The sequence below is a fragment of the Aspergillus nidulans genome, chromosome VII, assembly GCF_000011425.1.
Source record: "Aspergillus nidulans FGSC A4 chromosome VII".
Classification (NCBI taxonomy): Eukaryota; Fungi; Ascomycota; class Eurotiomycetes; order Eurotiales; family Aspergillaceae; genus Aspergillus; species Aspergillus nidulans.
In genome coordinates, this window is record NC_066263.1 from 2,874,500 (window position 1) to 2,895,717 (window position 21,218).

At 49.6% G+C, this 21,218-nt stretch overlaps 9 protein-coding genes across 9 annotated transcripts, besides 1 other annotated feature; 8 read left to right on the forward strand and 1 right to left on the reverse strand.

Annotated features, from left to right (window-relative positions):
• Window positions 1–21,218: part of a sequence feature (contig 1.32 1..435990(1)) that runs on past both edges of the window.
• On the forward strand, window positions 459–1,664 carry ANIA_02121 (putative proline racemase; the record flags this gene model as incomplete). The annotated part of the gene is made up of 1 exon (XM_654633.2): window positions 459–1,664. One exon carries the CDS (start codon window positions 459–461, stop codon window positions 1,662–1,664), a length of 1,206 nt encoding a protein of 401 aa, XP_659725.2.
• On the forward strand, window positions 4,125–6,251 carry ANIA_11867 (GIY-YIG nuclease family protein; the record flags this gene model as incomplete). The annotated part of the gene is made up of 2 exons (XM_050612964.1): window positions 4,125–5,736; window positions 6,058–6,251. The coding sequence occupies 2 exons, from the start codon at window positions 4,125–4,127 to the stop codon at window positions 6,249–6,251; spliced, it is 1,806 nt and encodes a 601-aa protein (XP_050468813.1).
• ANIA_02122 (putative C6 transcription factor) lies at window positions 6,295–8,567 on the forward strand (the record flags this gene model as incomplete). Its single annotated transcript, XM_654634.2, has 7 exons — window positions 6,295–6,393; window positions 6,443–6,555; window positions 6,606–6,691; window positions 6,744–7,402; window positions 7,472–7,960; window positions 7,994–8,220; window positions 8,291–8,567. The coding sequence occupies 7 exons, from the start codon at window positions 6,295–6,297 to the stop codon at window positions 8,565–8,567; spliced, it is 1,950 nt and encodes a 649-aa protein (XP_659726.2).
• On the reverse strand, window positions 9,565–10,471 carry med7 (mediator complex subunit MED7; the record flags this gene model as incomplete). The annotated part of the gene is made up of 2 exons (XM_654635.2): window positions 10,142–10,471; window positions 9,565–10,089 (listed from the first exon to the last, which is right to left on the reverse strand). Exons 1-2 carry the CDS (start codon window positions 10,394–10,396, stop codon window positions 9,565–9,567), a joined length of 780 nt encoding a protein of 259 aa, XP_659727.1. The 5' UTR covers window positions 10,397–10,471.
• On the forward strand, window positions 10,701–11,760 carry ANIA_02124 (phosphatase PAP2 family protein; the record flags this gene model as incomplete). Its single annotated transcript, XM_654636.1, has 3 exons — window positions 10,701–10,838; window positions 10,901–11,334; window positions 11,388–11,760. 3 exons carry the CDS (start codon window positions 10,701–10,703, stop codon window positions 11,758–11,760), a joined length of 945 nt encoding a protein of 314 aa, XP_659728.1.
• Window positions 12,721–14,412, forward strand: ANIA_10259 (cytochrome P450; the record flags this gene model as incomplete). The annotated part of the gene is made up of 3 exons (XM_654637.2): window positions 12,721–13,038; window positions 13,074–14,234; window positions 14,308–14,412. The coding sequence occupies 3 exons, from the start codon at window positions 12,721–12,723 to the stop codon at window positions 14,410–14,412; spliced, it is 1,584 nt and encodes a 527-aa protein (XP_659729.2).
• On the forward strand, window positions 14,837–16,541 carry ANIA_10262 (Zn(II)2Cys6 transcription factor; the record flags this gene model as incomplete). Its single annotated transcript, XM_050612966.1, has 1 exon — window positions 14,837–16,541. One exon carries the CDS (start codon window positions 14,837–14,839, stop codon window positions 16,505–16,507), a length of 1,671 nt encoding a protein of 556 aa, XP_050468814.1. The 3' UTR covers window positions 16,508–16,541.
• ANIA_10263 (uncharacterized protein) lies at window positions 16,792–19,185 on the forward strand. The gene is made up of 2 exons (XM_050612967.1): window positions 16,792–18,226; window positions 18,276–19,185. Exons 1-2 carry the CDS (start codon window positions 17,051–17,053, stop codon window positions 19,065–19,067), a joined length of 1,968 nt encoding a protein of 655 aa, XP_050468815.1. The 5' UTR covers window positions 16,792–17,050; the 3' UTR covers window positions 19,068–19,185.
• Window positions 20,121–20,303, forward strand: ANIA_11327 (uncharacterized protein; the record flags this gene model as incomplete). Its single annotated transcript, XM_050612968.1, has 2 exons — window positions 20,121–20,134; window positions 20,177–20,303. 2 exons carry the CDS (start codon window positions 20,121–20,123, stop codon window positions 20,301–20,303), a joined length of 141 nt encoding a protein of 46 aa, XP_050468816.1.

Below are 21,218 nucleotides of genomic sequence, written 5' to 3' on the forward strand. Positions count from 1 at the left end.
GGCTGTGGTTTATAAGCTCACTGAAGTTTTTGCAAAGCCCTTTTAGTTTATATCCAAGCTATAAGTTGTTCTTGGGCCAATGCCATCTTATTTTCTTGTATTGTTTCTCTAGTGTACTAGCAGACAAGTTCTCTTATGAGGGTTGCTATCGGAAGCTCCCGCTAAGACTCAGCCGCAAACATACCACCTCTAGTATACTGTCCAGCAGGGAGACAGACATGTTGAAGAAGTTTCAGTTCTCAGCTATTGAGCTAGCGTTCGGTATTGCTTTCGGACTACAAGATCCTACACAGCACAGCGGATTTGGAGGCGGTCTCCCGCAGCGCCCTTCGACAACATTAACTCCACCTCTGCGGGGTGCTCAGGTATACTCTCTTCGACTACTTCCCAATTACCATCACAAACCTCTTACATCCCTCTCTGTTGCAATCCGTCTTGCCGGCTTCTGAGTATAAATCATGGATATCGCGGACGCACTTCAAACGCACCCCACCGCCATAAAATGCATCGACATGCATACAACCGGCGAGCCAACACGTATCATCTATTCCGGTTTCCCGCAATTACGCGGCACCACTCTTCTCGACAAGCGCGACGATGCTCAGTCGCGCTACGACCACCTCCGTAAACGACTCATGCTTGAACCGCGCGGCCACAGCGACATGTACGGCGCTATTTTGGTGGCTGATACGGAACTCGTGCAGAAAGGGGATGCGCATATCGGCGTGTTATTTACACATGCAGGTGGATTCTCGACTATGTGCGGGCATGCGACTATTGCCCTGGGAAGGTTTCTGGTTGATACGGACGATCGAAATGTTTTCCCAAAGAGGGGCCACTTGGTAGTTGATTACGAAAAGAAAGAGGTCGAGGTTCGGATTCATGCGCCTTGTGGGGTTGTGACGGTTTCGGTACCGGTCATTAGTGATGAGCATGGCAGGGTGAAGTCTGATGGGAGCAGAGGGGTTTCGTTCCTCTCAACGCCGGGGTATGTTGCCGGTTTGGGAATTGAGGTAGAGATTCCAGAGGAGGTGAGGTGGAGGGAACTAGGTAAGAGGAAGAGTATCGTGGTTGATATTAGCTATGGGGGTGCTTTTTATGCACTCGTTGAGGCTCAGAATATGGGCTTTCAGCGAGGACTAGGAGGTGACGAGGCAGAGATGAAGGCGTTGGCGGCAGCGGCGCGGAGCTTGAAGCAGTATCTACCGACGCACCCGGCCGTGACTGAAGCAATGCAGCAGTCAGAGGATGAGAGACTTTCCTTTTTGTACAGTGTTATGGTGATTGATCCAAAGATCGGCTTTCGGCCAAATGGTGCTGAGGGCGCCGAAACTGGGGTATGCTTTTTCGGAGAGAATGGTCAGGTTGACCGCTCGCCTACCGGGTCTTGCGTGACAGCGAGACTGGCGTTGGCGCATGCAAAGGGTGTTAGAGGGCTTGCGCAGCGGTGGGCTTATAACTCTCTCGTGTCAAACCAGTTCGCAACTGGGGCGTTTGTAGGCACGCTCGTTGACCAAACTGTCAGTGTCACGGGTTTCAAGGGAAATAAGTGGCCTGCGGTAGTTGTACGTGTTGAGGGAAGTGCATATTACACGGGAGTGATGACCCTTTTGCATGAGGAGGGCGATGTCACAAGCAAGGCTGGATTCCTAATGGATATTTGAGAAAGTCTCCTATGGGGATACACCAATATATACCACCAAAGGACTCAACTTGAATTGTTCCCGATTATATGGCTGGTACTACTAGCTACTCATAGGCTGGACGCGTGGATAGTACTACCTTCTTTATATATAACTTTGAAAGAAAGTTTTGTACCTGATAATATACCGTACATTTCTAACTCAGTCGTATCCAGGCAGGCAGGCTTTGCGTCTGCAGACTAGACAACTTCACCTGGTAGGCACCATTGATATTCGTGGTAGGAATATACCCCCTTGTGATGGACTGGCATGTATTCATGGCTCTAGCCATGTTCTAATGAGGTGTAGGAAGCTCCTGCCGCCTTATGCGAATCGAAACACCTGTTTGGCAGCAGTACTCGACGTTCAATATCAATCACCTATATGTCAACGTTAGGCAGCGCCGAAGGTCACTTTCGACAGCTGGCATACCCGTTAAGAATACAAAAATGACAGTTAAGTAAGGGCTATTGTCTTCTTAGTGGGACTTTTTGAATACCCAGTAGACTTCGCAACATGAGTCGACGTCGCAGTACACTTCACTCGTCTCCCTCCGCCTCTGGGAGTTAAATAGCTGCCCTACCGCCCTTATCTCCGCTGTCAGACACGGCCATCTCCAGATGGTCCAAGTCCTAATAGATCGAGGCGCTGAGATTAGCTACGTGCCGAGAAACGGCTACGCTGGAGGCTCAGCTTTGTCTGTGGCGGTCGCTCACGGGCATGAAGATATTGTCAAAGAGCCGCTGAGATATGATGTGCTTGAACTAGGTGATGGAACTTTACGCGGTACCATCTTTGGCGGCCGTCCAAGAATCGCCAAGCTCCTCCTGAATGAACTTGACCACAATCCTCGGTTTGCGACCCAGTTGCAGGATCATAATCTGCTGGCGTATGCAGCAGCACGAGGAGATCTCCGGCCTTCGAGCTGTGTCTAGGGCGCGGCTTCAATGAGCAGGAGGCTTTGGTTGCCGCTATCCAGTCGAATAATGCAACCATCGCCGGTACGTTACAGGACCGTAGACCAGGCCCTTCTTTAACACCCATCCTTGATACCGCGGTGGACGCTGCATTCTTCAAGTCAGATATCTCTACCATTGAAAAGCTGCTCGCTTCCGGAAGACAGATCATGAGTGTGGATCTCATCTCCTAACAGCAAGGTGTGCTGCCGTGCCTCTCACGCTCTGCTAGAGCAATTCTAGTTACCGATGTTTTGCAGAGACTTGGTAGCCCGGCAACCGCCAGTGCTGGCAATTGCCCTCTTGACATAGGCTCATTTTGATATTTGACAAATAGCAGGAGTCTGAACTCGGCGCGTAGCAGATCCGTCTTCTGTACAATATAAGTGCTTGTTCAAGGAAACTTATCGAAAAGCACTTATACTCTATCTGCGAGGAACTACAATATTCAAGAATCAGCATGCAAGAAATATCATGCAAGAAATATCATGCAATATCTAGCCAGTACAGACAACCTGACATGCCTCGATCTTTCCATCGTAGACTTGGTGTAGCCGTACACTTTGAACCTACCAATACCTATCCTTGCAAACAGCACACCCACCATCATCATGCCGCAATGGCTGGTGGACTTGTAGGCTAGTACGCCTTTATCCCGGCCGGTCTGTGCATGTGGTAAAAGTCGCACCAATGGATACGATTATCTCCAACATTGAATCTCCTCGACTGCAAAAGGCTGCGGTAATCAACAGAGTCGCAAACGAGAATTCCCACGTTTTCATGAGAATCCACCATTTTAACAGCGGTAGCGCTCAGAGAGCAGCTGGAACTTGATGAGGTCTCCTGAAATCGCCCGGTTTTAAGGACCATGATCCTAATAGAGGTGTCAAACCTGGTCTTCCAAACGTCTACGAATGCGGTATTGAGAGGCCAATGTGTCACGTTCACTTTGTTGGGATCATGCCACATCGGCCGGTTGGCTGCCTGGATCTTCGCTGTAGGAACTGCTAAGAGGGACATTGACCTTGCGCAATTAAAGCCACAACGGAACTGTGCATGGGCCGCAAACACAGTACAGAGGAAGGTCGAAGAGGGAGAAATTCAAACGCGCTTCCCGGTTACTGATAGCAAGAACAGCGTCGAAGACAGTCAGTTCAATGTAAAGCTCCTTAGTGAAGAAATCGACGTGGCAGCATGGCCTGCAAGCGATGTCTGAAACGCGCGAACCTCGGATGAGGATCTTTGCGAGACGTGTGGGAAGATGCAGAGATCGACCTGGAGGGGGTTCTTGTGCTCGTGTGGGGGTCACATGCTCTCCCGATCTGCTGAGCCTCTCACTGGCGCTCATCGAGCGCAGCCACACTTTCGCTGACGCTTGTTCTCTCGATCTCGTGTGATTTCGTCTTTTCCCAGGATCTTTGTCTGGGATACAATGACTTTGTTCTGATCCCTTGCCCAAAAAGCGCGTCCAGCACGCACCGCGACAATGAGCAGGCGCCGGCTTCCCACCGACCTGCCCCCCAACTTCCGATATCCGCTAATGACTCCTGATAATGATCGCGAATCGTTTGCGGATTACGATTTGTATGATGGCGATGCCGGTCGCTCTCGGGAGCCTTTGGTCTACCCAAATTACCAACCCCGCGAGCGGAGCCCCGCTCCCCAGGTTGTGCGCGTCGCAAAGCAGCCTGAGATGATCAGAAGACAATCACTCAGGCCCTTCTCAGGCGACTGGGGCACTGCTGACGCTGTCAACGTGGCCGGCGATTCAAAAGTACCGGGGTCTTTTCAGGATACAGATGCAGAGGGTAGGGCAACGGAGATTCTCGACGCCGTTCCACGAGGCGCTTACTCTCACCCCATCGATAGCGCCGATTTTTACACTGATGAATCGGATGAAAACTTGGATTTTGGGCATGAGGAGCCTTTAATCTTTCCACGACTTACACTAGAAGAAGTGGTGCAAGAGGTTGCTCACATCTTGCGGACTCGATCAAAACCCGCTAGCGAAGGCTTTACCTACGTTTTCGCCGATCCCACCGGGCACAATAGATTCTACAAGATTGGCAGTGCAAAGAATGTTTCCACCCGGGCGAATGATCATCGCAAGATCTGCAATATCTCTTACTTCAGAGCCCAGAAGAAACCTGCCACTCCTCTCTGGCAATACAAGCGGCTCGAGAAGCTGGCCCAGGCCGAACTAATCAATATGAGCTACGATCCCAACTGCATTTGCGGGATTCAACAGCGCCAGTATTTCTGGGGAAGGGCGGAAACTGCTTTCGAGACAATCGAGTTTTGGTCCAAATGGCTACTGAAGCACTCTCCGTACGATAAGAGCGGCCGCTTGCTACCATTCTGGGAATATCGACTGAGGGTTTTTGAAGCGAAAATTCAGAAGAACTTTGACTGCCAGGGCGCCAAATGCATGAAGCATAGCGCGGATGTCATCGCCTGTCCTATTTGCCTTCGTGCAGGATGGAAAGCATGGACTGAGCCATCGGGGCTTGATAAGATCGAATTCGTTTCTCGAACACAAATCGGTAGTCCTTGGGTTCACAAGATCCTGCTCTACTTATACAAATACATTCCAATACAGGATAGTGTATGGGTTACCTCTATTGACGGCCTAGCGAGGGCGGTATCCTTGTGCGACAGGTTTAAGAGCCCTGCAATATTACTCAACCTCTTGTATGCCCGGCTTCTCATACCTATGCTTTGGTCGACAATCTTCACAACAGCCGAATATTTCTCGTTCTTTGCTATTATGGAGATTCTAGTATTCTCTGCGATCTATCAACTGGTCAGGTTAGAGCTTGCTCAGCTCGGCGTACACAGGCGTGGCACGGAGAGACTGAGCAAGGACAGCCGCCAAATTCGTCGAAAGGCTCTCCCGCCCTCCTCAGATAGAGCAGTCGATGAAGCAAGCTGTCGAAAACATTCAAAGGAACCGAGAATTCTGGAGATCCCAGATGATGAAGATGGAGATATCCTGCACCAAGCACCGTCCAGCGGCGGCGGCGGCCAAAAAATTCGACAAGCACCAGTGTTTCTTCCTCCTAGCGAGGCGGCTACGCGCCTGAAACGGTTCCAACCTGGTAGGCGGAGGAGCGACTTTGTATAAGGTTTAGTGAGACACGCAGCATCATTTTTGGCTCTTCTCTTGCAAGCTCATGTTTACTCCTTTGTTATTGGGCTGGCTGATGCTCGTCTGTTGGTCAAGTTTGCAAGCCCTTGTATATGGTTATGCTTTGCCGCATTTCCCATTTCCGATTCACGATTCACGACGCAAATGCTACTCCTATATACCCGCGATGTCTGTTGCCTTTTTTAACGATTGCCAATTGCAATGTACTGGGCATGGGCGAGACTTTTATGACCACTTACCAATATATGAAACTACCCAACTTATCATATAGTTCTAAAGGCTCAAGGATATCTAATCGGAGGAAAATGCTTATGCTTACACCTCCGCTTACTAATGAGCTTATTCTGTGGCCACGAGGGCTTTGTCAGCGGCAGGTCCCGGAGTCTGACCGGCACCTTCCTGCTTTCTTCATCATCTTTTACATCATGTTTTCTCGTGCGATATTGCTCAGGTTCACTCCTCTAGTAGACATATTTCTATTGGCTCATGATCTCTCAGGAGTAGCCTGATGTACCTTTCTCCAAACTCCGGCGGGCGCTCGGATGAAGAGCCGCCACAACAGAGTAAGCGGACCGCCAGAGCTTGTGATGCTTGTTATAAGCGAAAGGTATGAGTCGATTCTATACGGATAAAGGTTGATACTAACATGGTCGCAGATAAAATGCGATGCTGCAGTGCCCCGGTGTAATTGGTGTAGCCACCATGACTCGCCATGTACGTTCGAACGCAAAGTTCGAAGAACGCGCAAGCGGGCAGTTGTTGGGAAAGAGTATGCAAACTTCAGACTATTTTCAGTGCGTTGTCCTGACCTGTCCGCAGATCTGCTGCTGTCCCAGGCTCTGAGCTTTCTGAGCGCATCGCTAGAATTGAGAGACTTCTTTCCGAGAAGCTTCCTCAAGAGCCTGGTGAGTCTCGCCCCATCCTGATGCCCGGGGGGTCAGTAACTTATTGCTGTAGCATACACCCCACCGCAGCAACTGCCGTCTATTTCTCCTGGTCTGAACCTTCCCTTTACTTCCAGTCTGGCATCCATGCCACAATCGTCTGCTTCATCCTCAGTCCCACTGCATTTTGCTGGAAGAGAGCTGGGCGCAATCAGCTTGTTCACAGGGATCCCATTTATTCTCCCCGAGGGCCAGGAGTGGGTGCAGTCACGTACTGGCCAAAAGCTCGCTTTCGATCAGTTCACGTCGAATCGAGCCCCATGGGAAAGGCAGCGAGTGCAGAACTCCAATGCCATGCTAATGCACCTACAGGCACCAAATGCCCTTGATCTGCCGAACCGGCACCATATCGAATTCAGTTTCAACGTTTACCGCACGTCTCTAATGCAACGAGTCTTTCCGGTCGTTGACCCGGTTCTTTTCTGGACTACAATCGACGCGGCTTACAAGGAACCGTTTTCCGGCTCTGATGGCGCCCATGTTAGTTCTAAAGCAAGCATCTTCGCTTTTGCGACGTTTGTCTCGGGGCTTTGCAAACCCTGCTTTTTAGACCAAGGCACAAATTTGCCGCGCTTCGATGAGGAGGCTTGTGTTCTGAAAGCACGATACCTACTATGTCAGGTTCTGCAGGAACCTCCAACACTAGATGGACTACAGGCTGTGGCAATGTTGGTAAGTCCACAACAATCTAAATTTTTCGTAACTTCTGCCTTCCATAGCTTACTTGGCCTCTCTTTGCAGGGAATGTTGGAACTATTCGCAGGCAACCTGCAATCTGCGAATTACTATGGTTCTATCTCAGCTCGCATGATTTTCATGCTTGGCGCCCACATCTTCACTGACCAGCGCTCTTGGTATCCGGAATCATTTACAGATACAGAGGCGCGCATCAAGGGACAGCTCCGTAACTTATTCTGGCTATGCTATACCCTAGAACAAGACGTCTCCCTTAGGACAGGACAAGCCCAATTGTTCTCAGAAGACAACTGCGATCTCACTCTGCCTCCAGATTACGTCAATGAAATGGAAGCCAGTCTGGAATTCCACCACACCTCGACAGACTTCCCCCAAAACCCAATTTTCCCAGTCGACCTCCGTCTAAGCGTCATTAAAGCACGAGCATACAGCGCGCTCTATTCCTTCAAGGCTATGAAAAAGACGGACGCTGAGATACTCAAGGATATTCGTGAATTAGATGACGAACTAGAACGGTGGCGTCTTTCTTTGCCTGTAAGATGGAGACCTACTCTTTCATTCTCTCAGGAGAAACCAGATCCAAATTGTAACATGCACTCTGTCATTCTCCGTCTGAATTACCACCTTTGCATGACAATAATCCACCAAGCGAGCAGTCGCTGCAAATCATGGGCGACACAAGGCTGCGTCATGGACGGTGTGAGCTCCAGTCTCGCTCTGTCTGTTGAGGCAAGCCGCTCTACATTACTCTACCTCGAGACATCAGGCCACGTTCTTGTCGATGGTGTGTTTTGGTACGTTTTCCTCTTTCTGTTCATTTTACCTTTCTCTCTCCTGAATTTAAGCTCGAACTAACAGCACCAGGACCCTTATTTTCTACCCCATGTCTGCCCTCCTCGCCATTTTCTGCAATATTCTCCAGAACCCGGCAGACCCGCAAGCATCCAAGGATTTGGCCCTGCTAAAGAGTGCAACGGGCATGCTTGAACGGGTTTTCTTACGGCAGGCGTACTCGGTCAACGAGCTCATGCATGTCAAGCTGGTTGCGGATTTTGTGAATGAACTGTGTAGACTTGCGACTTGTGCAATGGATAAAGCGTGGAAGGAAAGAATGAGCGGGGCTTGTACGCCTACGTCTTAAATACCTGACGTACTCGGGCGTGATGGTTAGAGAGGGCTAGAGGCGTTTGATGGATATTTGGATGGACAAGAATTCGGGTTTTCGTTATACATGGACGGCATATATCTACGGCTAGAAGGGTTTTGATAAATACGGAGCGCAGGCGCAGGTTACAGGTTATAAATATGGATTAAGCACAATATATTTATTTTGCTGATTGAATTCTTTTTGTTCTGGAGCTAAAATATCAGCATGCTCGAGCAAGTCCGGGAACCTGCAAGATGGGTATCTTAAATCCCAAATCTAAGCAAGTCAGTAGGTATACACCAAGTGGTAATTCGAGAATGCAAAGCAAATATAGAAGCTTAATTTCAGATAGATGAGGTAAAAATGCGCAATTATCACCAAAGCGTACAAGTACGTTCAGATGGGGTTGAAACAAAGATAAAAGGCAAATCATCATTGAGGGTTATCGGGAATAAGAAAATGCGTTGACTTACTCTAGTGATTAGTAGAAACTGAGGAACAGGTGTGATGATTAGGCGACAGACAGTATTATATCCGGCGTTATTGAATTTTTCCTTCAAGGAAGGAGAGATGAAGCGTCCAAGCCATTTGTCCTTGACGTACTGAAGCTGTCAACAAAACTTCTTTACCTGCAGAAAAATTTGGCGCCAATTTAAGGAAGCGAGACTAGTGCATCACGTGATCGGCGGATCAACCTAATATCCGAGCTTTTTGGGTCCGCCTTAACACAATTGCAGAGTCGATTCCGCTGTAAAAGCAGATTTTGCTTATGGTTTCTTGGTACAAGTGGCTGTTGTTGTGTATCTCTTAAGTCTGGCTTAGAATGCCGACGTTCTTAACCCTTCTGCATGGGATGTATTGATCGCTCTCCAAAGACCTGAGCATGCCAATCAGCCAGCAAATGCGGTCGACGGAGTAGTTTTGGCGAGCAATGCTCTGATTGTGTTTTGCGCAAGGGACAGCGCATAAGGCGGTCAAGGTTATTCTCAGGTCAGTCGTCGAGTTTGCCGTCAAGAATATCCCAAAGTAGCTTCGAGTCCTCAGGGATCTGATCTTCCGGCTTCACACCTTTCTTGTCTTTTGTAGTGGACTGAATCGTAGATCCCACATCAGCGCCTTCGGCAGCCAACTGATCCAATACGGCGTTTACTTCTTCTTTCAGCTTGTCCATCTGTTGTATTTCGTCTTTTGTGCGGGCTAACTGCGCTTCCATCATCATAATAAGAGATTCTCGGGCTTGGTGAGGTCGATATAGATTTAATAGATGGTGCGCGTTGATAAAGAGGTTGCGAATATCCTCAACTTTCGGTTCAAACTGCTCCGGCGCCACAGACAGGATCCCAACGAACTCTAGAAAGTTCAAGAGTAACGACTTGCTAATTTTCAAGAGATAGTACGCATGGTTCAGCGGCTGCGCGGGTTGTGAGCTGTCTCCGCTTTTCGTGTCGGGTTTGGGCGACGAGGGGTAGAGCTGGGTAATCCCTTGTTCCTCGAGGGAAGGAAGAGCTGTTGAGAGCTAGTAGGCAGTGTTAGTAAGTTCCGAGTAGCATATGGTTTCGGCGCCTCACATTCTGAACTTCCCCAAAGATGCTATACTGCTCCGAAGGAATCTCTGGAGGCACGAGGAATCGAAGCTCTGGGGGTATTTTCAAAGAGCGCAATTCGGCCGGCGACCATTCTTTCTTTCTTCGTCGCCCATCCTCTCCCTTGGATGCCTCTTTCTTAATATTTTCCAATCTCTGTAAGTTTTCAGGCGTGAAATGTTTCCAGAGAGGTGGAGGAGGAGCGAAGGCAGTATTGAAAGTTCTGCCAGGTTCTGCCATGACTGGCAAGTCTTTATCCAGTGAGGGAGCGACTGTATTCGACAGTTGTAATTTCTAGTCGGTCGCTAGGTCCAGCGCACTGGAGTCGCTGGAAATGGAAGGTTAGAAGCTACAAATGTTGGGATGTTTTCGCCCGCAATCATCGCGGAGATCCAGAGGTTGGTGATGGCCCGTGCGTTCGGGCAGCTGCTATGGCCGACAAGACCGCCTACACCTTTATTATTCCTATCCCTGGTCCAGCGCATGCTCTCCAGTCGAGGAGTCTCGACCTCCATGACGTTCGTTATTCATTAAGAGCGCAAATATGGCCCGCAGCACGTTGTCGGCTGGCTCGACGGTTCCCGTCTCTCCTATTGCTGGAGCCTGGTCGCGTGTTTTCCTGCGTTCTTACCCACTTGTTGATGTTATCGGTTTGGCTTGTATTCTAGCATGCTGGATTTTTGTAGGTCTTCGCGAGTCCTATTGAAAACTCAATTGACGGTACTGGTGCTGAACAATTCGCAGATCCAGATATTTGTGACCCCGTTCCATCGCATGTTCGCTCTTGATAATCAGGCTCTTCAGTATCCTTTCGCTACAGTCGAACGAGTCCCCGTGCTATGGTCTATATTCTATGCCGGAGTTATCCCGCTCCTAATCCTTTTAGTTTGGGCTGCCGTTTTCCGTCCCAGTCCATATAAAGTACAAGTGACGATCCTCGGTTTCCTGACGGCTATAATGCTCACCTCGCTTCTCACGGACATCATTAAAAATGCGGTTGGAAGACCCCGTCCTGATTTAATATCACGCTGTATGCCTAGAAAAGGAACTCCTGAGAGTACGCTTGTCTACTGGACTGTTTGCACACAGACCAACGAACATATTCTACAGGAGGGGTGGAGGAGTTTCCCAAGCGGTCACAGCAGTTTCTCATTTGCTGGACTGGGGTATCTATCATTGTAAGCTTGGTGCGAATTCCCATAGCTAGCCACCCACTAATCATTCATGTCAGGTTCTTCTCTGGTCAGATGCACGTGTTTAGGCCTAGAACGGACTTATGCCGCTGTCTTTTGGTCCTGATTCCGATCGTCTGTGCCCTCATGGTCGCGATTTCCCGCCTAGATGATTACCGGCACGACGTGTATGACGTTACATCCGGCACCATCCTAGGCTCCGTGGTCGCCTACTTCTGCTACCGGCGCTACTTCCCACCTCTGCGCTCTTTCCGATGCGACACTCCATACAGCAAGGATGACTTCGTCCCAGAGGGCTTCTCTAAGCTTCCAGACGACGAAGAGCAACAGCTGTCTGGCCGCAGGGCTCAGTCGTGGGGGGGCGAAGAATCTTACCAACTAGATGTATCGGTGTCTCACGAAGACCGGTAAACAGTCTCCAATTTGCCGTTGACCATGGCGTTGACACTGGGTTACCGTTTGAGGAGAGTGCGGTTATTCCATTTTTGACATTACCATCATTATGATACCCTGGAAGTTATGCTGGCTATGAGCTTTTATTCTTTTTGAACTCAGCGTAAGCCGGAGTGCACGTCAACGGTACAAAGAGTATCCAAAAATTTGCCTCATTCTTACTCTCATCATTGCAGGGCGAATTGAGGCAATACCCTTGATAGCTATATCTACATGCTATACGCAGGTTACTCAAGTGTAAAACAATGATTGTCTTTCATAGTTCTTTTAAACACAGGTGCCAAGCGATCCACTGCCACTAGGTTTAAACTAAGCCAGCCGCACGCCGGGGCCCGGTTGGAACCTGGAGGGACACCAGGTGTATTAGCAGATGTATGTGGGTTTTCGGTAGATGAAGGCGACCCTTTACCGAAATTGCCAGAGACGGAATGTCCTGATTACTGGCCTCCTGCTAAGATTCCCAGGCTTGAGTCCTCTATGCTGCTCGGCCCCACCCCCGCCTACCTTGGTTGCGGGGAGTTTCTCCGCGTTTGATGGCATCCACAATCTCACGGCCAACTGTCATCAATCCGGGCAACGTCGGCTGCAACCAATGTATCCAATGTCTAATGCCCCGCATGGAAAGAGTCCACAAACGCTAGGACAGTCTCGCAGTCTCATTTCTCCTGTCAACCCCAGATAACGGAGGATCTGCGTAACCTTGCGAATATCTTGCAGAGTGATTATGGAACCATCGGTTCTCCGCAGGCACAACTGCCGTGGATCGGTGCATGGAGGCCATCAGGGCGATATGCGTCTTAGCAATACGGACGAGGAGCCCAGGCACCCAGTGAGGCGCCTACCCTGTAACATCCCTGTATATAAGTGCAGAGAGTCTCCAACTGTGCTCAGCCCTCTCTCCATTGCCCAACATCAAAGATGGCGCTCGTGACAGAAATTCTCGACCACACAGAGCCATTATCCAACTACGGTCTCTACATTCTTCCTTTCTTCATTTTACTCTACCTTGCCCAACAATATTTTCACAATGGCCTTCACCGTTATCATGGCCCAATCTTGGCCAAGTTTACGAATCTATGGCGCTTCTTAGACGTGCGCGGTCGACGCCCAGAGCTCACCCATATAGCACTGCACCGAAAATACGGTGATGTTGTCAGGCTCGGTCCAAACACATTGTCCTTTGCGTCTCCGAGTGCTATCAAAGTCATTTACGGGCTGAACAAGGGATTTACCAAGGTCGGTTACCCCAGCCATTTTACTATACCTTCCAGGCTAACAAGTCCCAGTCAGAATTCTACCCCGTCCAGATGACTGTCTCAAAAGGCGAGCCTCTTCCATCCCTTTTCTCGACCTTGGATGAGAGCTTCCACGCCAATCTTCGCCGATCCGTCAACCACGCCTTCTCAATGTCCTCCCTCGTTCAATACGAGCCAATGGTCAACCAAACAGTCGAGCTCTTTTTAGATCAAACAGCAGCTTTATTCGCTAATTCTGGCAAGACATGCGATTTTGCACGCTGGCTCCAGTTTTTTGCGTTCGACGTCATCGGCAGCATTACGTATAGCAAACGGCACGGTTTTATAGAGAAGAACGAAGACATCGACGGGATTCTGAAATCACTCGCTCGGATCTTTGACTACGCAGGCCCCGTCGGTCAAATGCCCTGGCTTGATAAATGGCTCTGGAAGAATCCGATTTATGATGTTTTGCAGAGATGGGGGATTGCGGATAACTCGCACCCTGTGGCTATATTTGCGCGACAGCGCATGAATGAGCGTTTGATGGCTGATAATGGCACCAGAACAGAGGCCGAGCAACAGCAAGACCTGCTCACGAAATTTATCCAAGCCGGCAAAGACCGCAAAGACTTCATGACGGAGAAACGCGTTCTCACAATGGCCGTCTCTATGGCCTTTGCCGGCTCCGAGACGACAGCTATCAGTCTCGCCGCTGTTTTCTATTACCTGCTCAAGAATCCCGAGTACATGGCGCGTCTCCGAGGCGAACTGGACAACGCCGTGGCTCACGGAATAGTGGAAAACCGGTCCTCAGGTTTAGTTACCTGGTCCGAGTCTCAGAAACTCCCCTTCCTTGACGCCTGCATCAAGGAAGCCTTCCGTATCCATCCAGCTGCAGGTCTCTCCCTCGAACGCGTTGTTCCTGCTTCCGGTATTGATATCGCCGGGCATTTTATCCCTGGAGGTACAATAGTAGGGTGCAGTGCATGGGTGTTACACAGGCGCGAAGAAATCTTCGGACCTGATGTCGATAGCTTCATTCCAGATCGGTGGTTGAACGTGAGCGCGGAGAGGTTGAAGACGATGAACGGCACGATGCTGCAGTTTGGGGCTGGGGCGCGGACGTGCATTGGAAAGAATATATCTCTCATGGAAATTTATAAGCTCGTGCCGAGCTTTTTGAGGAGGTTTGATGTGCGTTCTCTCTTCCATTTTTTTATTACCCCTGAACATCTAAAGTGGTTATCGTGATGCTGACATTCATTAGATACAACTTGCGCATGCGGATCAAGAGTGGGAGTTGTGGAATGCTTGGTTTGTGAGGCAGTATAACTTTAAGACGAAGTTCACTGCTAGGAATTTTGAAGTATAGTTATTCTGAATATATGTATATCAACTGTATATGGAATTATGGCGCGAAGATAACGAATTATGGCTCATCTGCATATTATATGTAGTATGCTTGATCAGACGAACCCCAACATGCTTACAGATCCCAACCACGTAGGCAACATCTGTTTCCGCAACTACCATACAAAGCATCTTTATAGCGCGTCATATCCCACTCATTGCATCTCAGGATTATTAGCAGAAGACAACAGCACTAAGTGAGGTAGATACGAGCAGTGGCCTGAAGATGCCACTGGTGCCTCAGGCCTGGAGGACCCACCCATCTCTTCGCCACCGGATTAGCAATCCTGAGCATCTTCAACTTCCTCAACCGCGATCAGTCGAGGTTGAGGTATCCTGCGTTCAAAGTCTGCAATGAACCCGCATCTTCCTGCACATTCTGTTGAATGCCTCGTAGAAAGGCCAACGACCGCACGGGTCCAGTGAAGACCCGTAGTCGCGAAGGATGCTCCGAGTGTCGCGCAAGTCGTGTGCGTTGTGACACCAAAAAGCCAGCCTGCACCAGATGCCAGGAGCGAGGACTAACCTGTTCGACCAAGGTGGTTCTGAAGTGGGAGTCAGAATTTGCCAGTCGCGGCCAGGCTTTTGGAAGGGCTGGGGTTTGGAGCAAATCCAAAGCTGCCGGAAATCTATCCACACCGTCGCCTTCCAGCTCGAACGCTTTTTCGTTTCGCGAGCAAGAATGGTGTCTAATTCCCCGGGTGGAGGCTTGGAACTTCATAAACAGTTTAACGGATGCTTTTCGGCAGCCGTACCAGGTCACGCCTACAGAGGATGATCATGCTCTTGTTAGTACTCGGAGGAATCGAATGAAATCTTCTTCGTCCTATGGACTCGGATTATCGACGATACAGTTAGCCACACCGCTGCCATCTTTATCAGTCCTCCCGCAGTTCTCTGGATCAATTCGAGGGCACTTGTTCGATTATTATGTCCAACGGATATGCCCTCGGACAATTGCAAGTGCCAACACCCCATCACCACTCGCATCGATAATCATACCATTTAGCACGACAGCATCCGAGACAGTCTCAAATGCGATATTGGCCTTAGGAGCATGCGCCCTCTCGCTAGACGATCCGAAGTACTGTGCTCTGGGACTTCGTCTCAAATCCGAAGTCTTGAAAGGTCTCCGCTATAGGTTGACCGCTCCTGGATCGCTCGTTTCCACCTCGGATCCCGAGATTCTGGTTGTTATGATGCTGCTATGTCTCTATGAACTTGTTGATCATTGCGACCAGCGCTGGATTGTTCACTTAAAGGGCGCAAAGGAGCTCATCCGCTTCAGAAGGCAGCAAGCTGCTTCAACACCACGCCAGCAAGAAGTTGCTACCTTCGCCGAACGGTTTTTTGCCTTTCAGGATATCATGGGCCGTACCGCTTGTGGCGAACAGCCCCTCTTTGGTACCGATCACTGGCAGCACAATGAGCGCAAAATTGATCCTTGGATGGGATGCAGTCCAGAATTGGTTTCAATACTGTCAGACATTACCGAGCTAAGTAGGACAAGGCGACAACTGGCTTCGAATTCAGATCATGCGGCGCTTTCAACAAAGTCGGCAGCTCTATGTCGACAACTTGAAGAATTGATCCAGGACGTGGAAGAAGAGGATGCAGCCCTTCAAGCCATTGCTGAAATGAAACGGCTTGCTGCTGTACTATATCTGCACTGCGCACTGAATGACGCCTCGCCCACCACGCCGCTCGTGGTTGAGTATGTCCGAAAGATACTGAGGCTTGTCTCGGATATGCTTGATGCGGGAACCTATGTAGGCCTGGCATGGCCTGTTTTCGTTGCTGCCGTTGAACTTGATCCGCTCAACGATGAGCTCTGGAAAGATGCGAACGGGGATGAAGTGTGCGGGCGGCCGTTGATCCTCCGCGCACTGGCTGCCATGTCAGAATACAACGTCCTAAGTGTAGCTCGTACCAGAGCTGTGATTGTGAAGGTATGGCAAGTTCGTGATAATGTGCTGACCCCGTCATTGGGCGATTCCTCGGATAATGATTGGGAGTGCTATGTTGCTCCTTTCAGCAATGCAATGAGCCTAGCATAGTGGTAATATCTTAATGAATTGAAATGATATGAATTAATCGATTATTGTATGCATAGCAATCAGCGCACCTGCCTGCTCCTTCCACCAGTCCAATCGCATCTCTGGGACCACATGGTGGCGCCCGCACATTATAGTTGTACTTCCCGTTGGGGAACTCATATGTAATAATTAGTAATCCTTGATTGTCAAGTTAAAGCCAATGAGAAAGAAGTAATTCCGAGTGCGGGGCTGGTTTAATGTGCTATGGACCAGACGTCAAACCATCTCGAACCCATCGTTGTTGGTTGCGCGTAATGCGTCTGTGAAAACATAGCTTTTCCCTGCTGACATTCCGGTAGCCTCGTTTATTCTGTTACTTCGATCCCCGTTGAGGTTGAGACAGCCCTTTCCTTTGACGCGATTCGGCGCTTACCGACGCGCTTCGAAGTCTTAGGGACCTTCGCGACTTGCCCTCCACCTCAACCGCCTTTGCAATCCTGCATACAACCTAAACCGAGTCCAATTACACCATGACTGCATAGTACGAGGCCGACGAGCGAAAGTATGGCACCATCCATGACTCCATCGACAGCTTCTCATAGCGCCCCTTCGCTTCCATTCGCGAGCAACCTCAGCGAACAGTTGTCTCAGCGGTCTAAATCGGAACGGCCTGATTTGAGTCAGTCAGGCACCCAGACCGACTCTGCAGGAGAAAAAGCCAGCTTGTTTGGCCCATCATTGCGCCCTTCACCCAAAACTCGGTCTCTATCCGACGCTTCAAGACCTTCCGTATCGCTTTCTCCCACCACTGGAGAAGAGCGTCCATCCAGTAAAGATGACACTGCCTTGGCGCCTCAAACACCCCGCCGAAGTCCAGCTTCTCATCCTCCTCTAAATATACAATCGTTACCGACCAAAGCGGCGACGCCTGCATCGTCCAGCCGTGCCCCCTTATCCCCGAAACTCGACCCATCACACATATACAGCGCTTCTCCGGGATCAGTCCTACCTCGTCGATCTCGTGGACTCGACTTTTCCCGCGCATGCACCAATTTACATCATTCAATATTGGCGGAGTCGTCTCCCGACTCGTCCCCGACGGTGGGCGGCCGAGGTGTAGCGATCCCGGCACGCCGTGGATCGCCCGGATCGTCGGTGCCGCCTTTCTCAACTTCAAACCCCGCTGATCGAACAACCATCTCAAGTTCTATGTCGAGCGTTAACATGATGGAGTCAGACACCAGCAGCAGCGAAAACGATGATGAGCCGATGGACCGAGATGACGTGATTATGAATACTCCTCAGGCACGAAAACTGGCCCCAGGCTTTAACGGCTTTGCTGGTGGAAATGTACCAAGCCCCGGGATGGACTGGATGGGCAATTATTCTCAAGCGGCGGCAAGCTTATTGAGCTTTCAGCGGGCGCGCTTTCGCAGAGGACGTAGCAGCAGACACAGTTCCAGCAGCGCAAGTGGGAATAGTTCGAAACAGAGCCCGGCACCTTTATCGCCACCAGTGATGAAAAGCATAGAAAATGGAAATGGCTACTTCGGATATAAGAACGGTGCGGCCTCGCGGCGGGAGAGCTTAAGCATGGGGACCCGTGATCTACGACTATCAGATATGAGTGACGAGGGAGAAAACAGGGGTGCTCGTGGCCACAGCCCAACCGGAATCAGGTCTGACAGTGGCCCATTGGGCGTGATTAGACGCGCTGTTACACGACGGGGAAGCCTCTTGGTAAGGGTTTTCTGTAATAGTTGCCAATACTGCCACTAACTAGTTCTAGCCTAAAACAAAAACATTCGCACGGATTAGGGCGGCTTTGATGGAAGAAGCTGCTCCCATCGACAGCGATGCGAAGCGTGAGGCGGAAGTCATCCGCCAGGTTCGCGAAACCGAACCAGATCCGCTGCCACACACATCCCCAGTGCTGACCGTATTCTCATCGCCGAATATGTTCGCACCGCCTGGAATGGGGGAGCATCACGAGCCGGAGAAGCACACAGCTTCTTTACCTGATGAACCCAGCTTCAGCGACCAGGCCAATCGCAACTCTGGAGGGCAGGAGTTTTGGAATTCGTTTGACGAACGCTATCGTACTCCGCCGCCGCCCCTTCGCCAACATGCAACGTCGTCGGTGTCTGAAGATGATATAGCAATGGATATGACGCCGTCCACCACGTTTGGGTCAAACTCTAACGACTTTGCAAAACCCGGCGAAAGACCTGCGTCTCGTGCTTCGACCCCACTTCCAGCACAGGCTGGTGTTATATCCGAGTTACGCAGAAAGCGACGGCGGGAGGATGACTTCGATCCTAACTTATTCAAGCGAAGGGCTGTTTCTCCGAGCATGAGCGCACAAAGCAGTCCAATCATGCCAAATTCTCCGGCCGTTACGGACAATGGGCCCAACATATGGGGTCCCCCAAAATCAAACATTGGGCCTCTGTTCAACGATCGACCCGAGACCGGGGCTCGGACGATACCCACCACACCTCACACTGGGACCTTGAAGAGGGTGGGCATGCAGGGCATGAATGAAGCGAATGATGGGTTCATGAACATGAGTATTGAATGACCGCCTTCCTTCGGGAGCTGGTAGCGAGCTGGTCTCGCTTGACTTCTGTTTGTCGGTATTGTTACATAAGCCACTGATCATCTTGTTTTTAATGATAATTAGAATATTCTTAATAGCAGTCTATTTGGGCCAAGTCATATGGAGTCTGTAAAGTAAGACCTGATAATTTCGCTGTTGTAGCTACTCTCGAAATAGCTTTCCAATGCGCCGTATAGTCATCACCACTGTCCACGATATCTCCCCATGCTCTTATAGGGCGTTTGATCCTGCTGCCTGCACCGAGGGGACAATCATGACGAAAATAGATTCACCTGCCTCTGGACTGTCATTCAGGTAAAAGGCAAGTGGGGGGCTTTCATAATGTGCACGCATACTATATAACACATACAATACTTTGGTTAAGTTTGCAGCTCTACTCGGTAGCTGCTGCCCTGGTTAGTGATGCTTCCGTCTCGATTATGGCTTATTTTCTTGATCACTTATCTATACAGAAGTGGGGTTTGCATCTATTTAATAGCAGGGATCTAATTGCAGTTTCAACCACATTATGTGCTGAACATTAGCCAAGATTCGCTGTGCTGCAATATGGGTAAACCCGTGGTCTGAACTGGGACTCCCTGACCTTTCTACAACTAGTGGAGCTTAGTTCGTCTCAAACCTGAAGGATTTATTTGTTCCTCTACTGACCTGAGCTTTCAGCTTTCATTGCGCCGACTCCATGCGTTTCGCAGTGCTTTTCGACACTTCTCTTCCTGGTAAAGTATCAAAAGCGCTTGTTCTTCGCGGAGTTTCATCGTGTTACATGGAGCGTCAACTGGGCAAAGTACAATAGACTTACGCGAAGTGCATGCGACGATTCACCCTGACCACTGAATCAGAACCACTCGATTAAGATATCTATAATCTAACACGAGCAGTTTACCATTGAAGATAATGATCTTCGTCCAGTGAACAAATCGTTATATTAGGAGAGTATACCACCTTGCTCCGAGGTTAATAGCATGACTTCACATTCTGTGTCCAAACCCTCTAGGCCACAGTTTTTCATAAAAAATGAGTGCTGAAACGTATGTCAGAGACACGGAGACAAATTTTATGTTGATTAACAGACGTCTTGCAAGAAGAATCAACCGGAGATATACTTCCACCTCTTTCTGGGCAATTTGCCAGGTTGCCGACATCGCGAAGCTGGAAAATCGATCGCCCTTACAGAACCAACTCAGGACATTGAACTAGTAGATCTTATAATAGAGGCTGCGCTTAAAACTTGCGGTATAATGATCGATCAATGTAAGTTCTGTTCAACTTTGTGAGTGGAGTTTCGTAACCCTAACTAGACTCCAAAAAATCAAGTGCAAGGAAGGATTCAACCACTAGCGCAAGCCATTCTGAGCGCTTGAATGCAGCGGCTCGTGACGTTAGTCATTTCTCACATCCAATCCAATCGGCTGAAGTTATAGTAGTGCAAGAAGTGAGAGAACAAGTGCATTCTTACTGGGCTGGCAGAACCAGATGTCGCCTTGATATATCCACCCCGCCTTCACAAAAGTTTCCACCAGTGAACCAAGAGCTTTCGAGAGATTTGGGGCATCATGAACGTATTCTGGGAGAAGAATCGTGCACAGAGATGGAACGCAGAAATATTTGGCCATGAATAAAACTTATGAACCCTCCGATCCAGGTCACTAAAGGTCCAGGTTCATTGGCAAAAGAGAACATCAAATGTAGTGGCCGAGCTTGATATCCTGACAGAGCCTGGGCCCTCTCGTGGGCTATACGGCGACGAAGCTTTCATTACCGGTCTTTACTGGCACGCTTGCAGACAATGGGGAGCTAGTATACAAGCATTAGCCGCTCCTAAACTGGTAACTACTGAAATACTGTGGTACCACCAGCGAATTGCAGGGTTGAGTGGTGCCGCCGAGGTAGGAAATCATTTAGACTATAGTGATAATGATGCGGCCAGTACGGCTTCTTGCGTTGTTGCTATATGCCGTACTAGAGACATCTACAAGTGGTTGGAGGTTCTTCCAGAAAAGGATGAAGAACATGACGCCCAACAGCCGCCAATACAGGTTAATTATCTTATGACACCTCTATAATCTCATGTCGGCTAACAATACTCCCGTGCACATCCCTGTACTTCTCCAA

What these genes read in the sequence shown, in the direction of transcription:
- ANIA_10263 (XM_050612967.1), top strand. Translation starts at nt 17,051, where the DNA reads ATGGCACCATCCATGACTCCATCGACAGCTTCTCATAGCGCCCCTTCG. An exon ending in CACGACGGGGAAGCCTCTTG is followed by an intron (nt 18,227 to 18,275) that starts GTAAGGGTTTTC and finishes AACTAGTTCTAG; the next exon opens with CCTAAAACAAAAACATTCGC.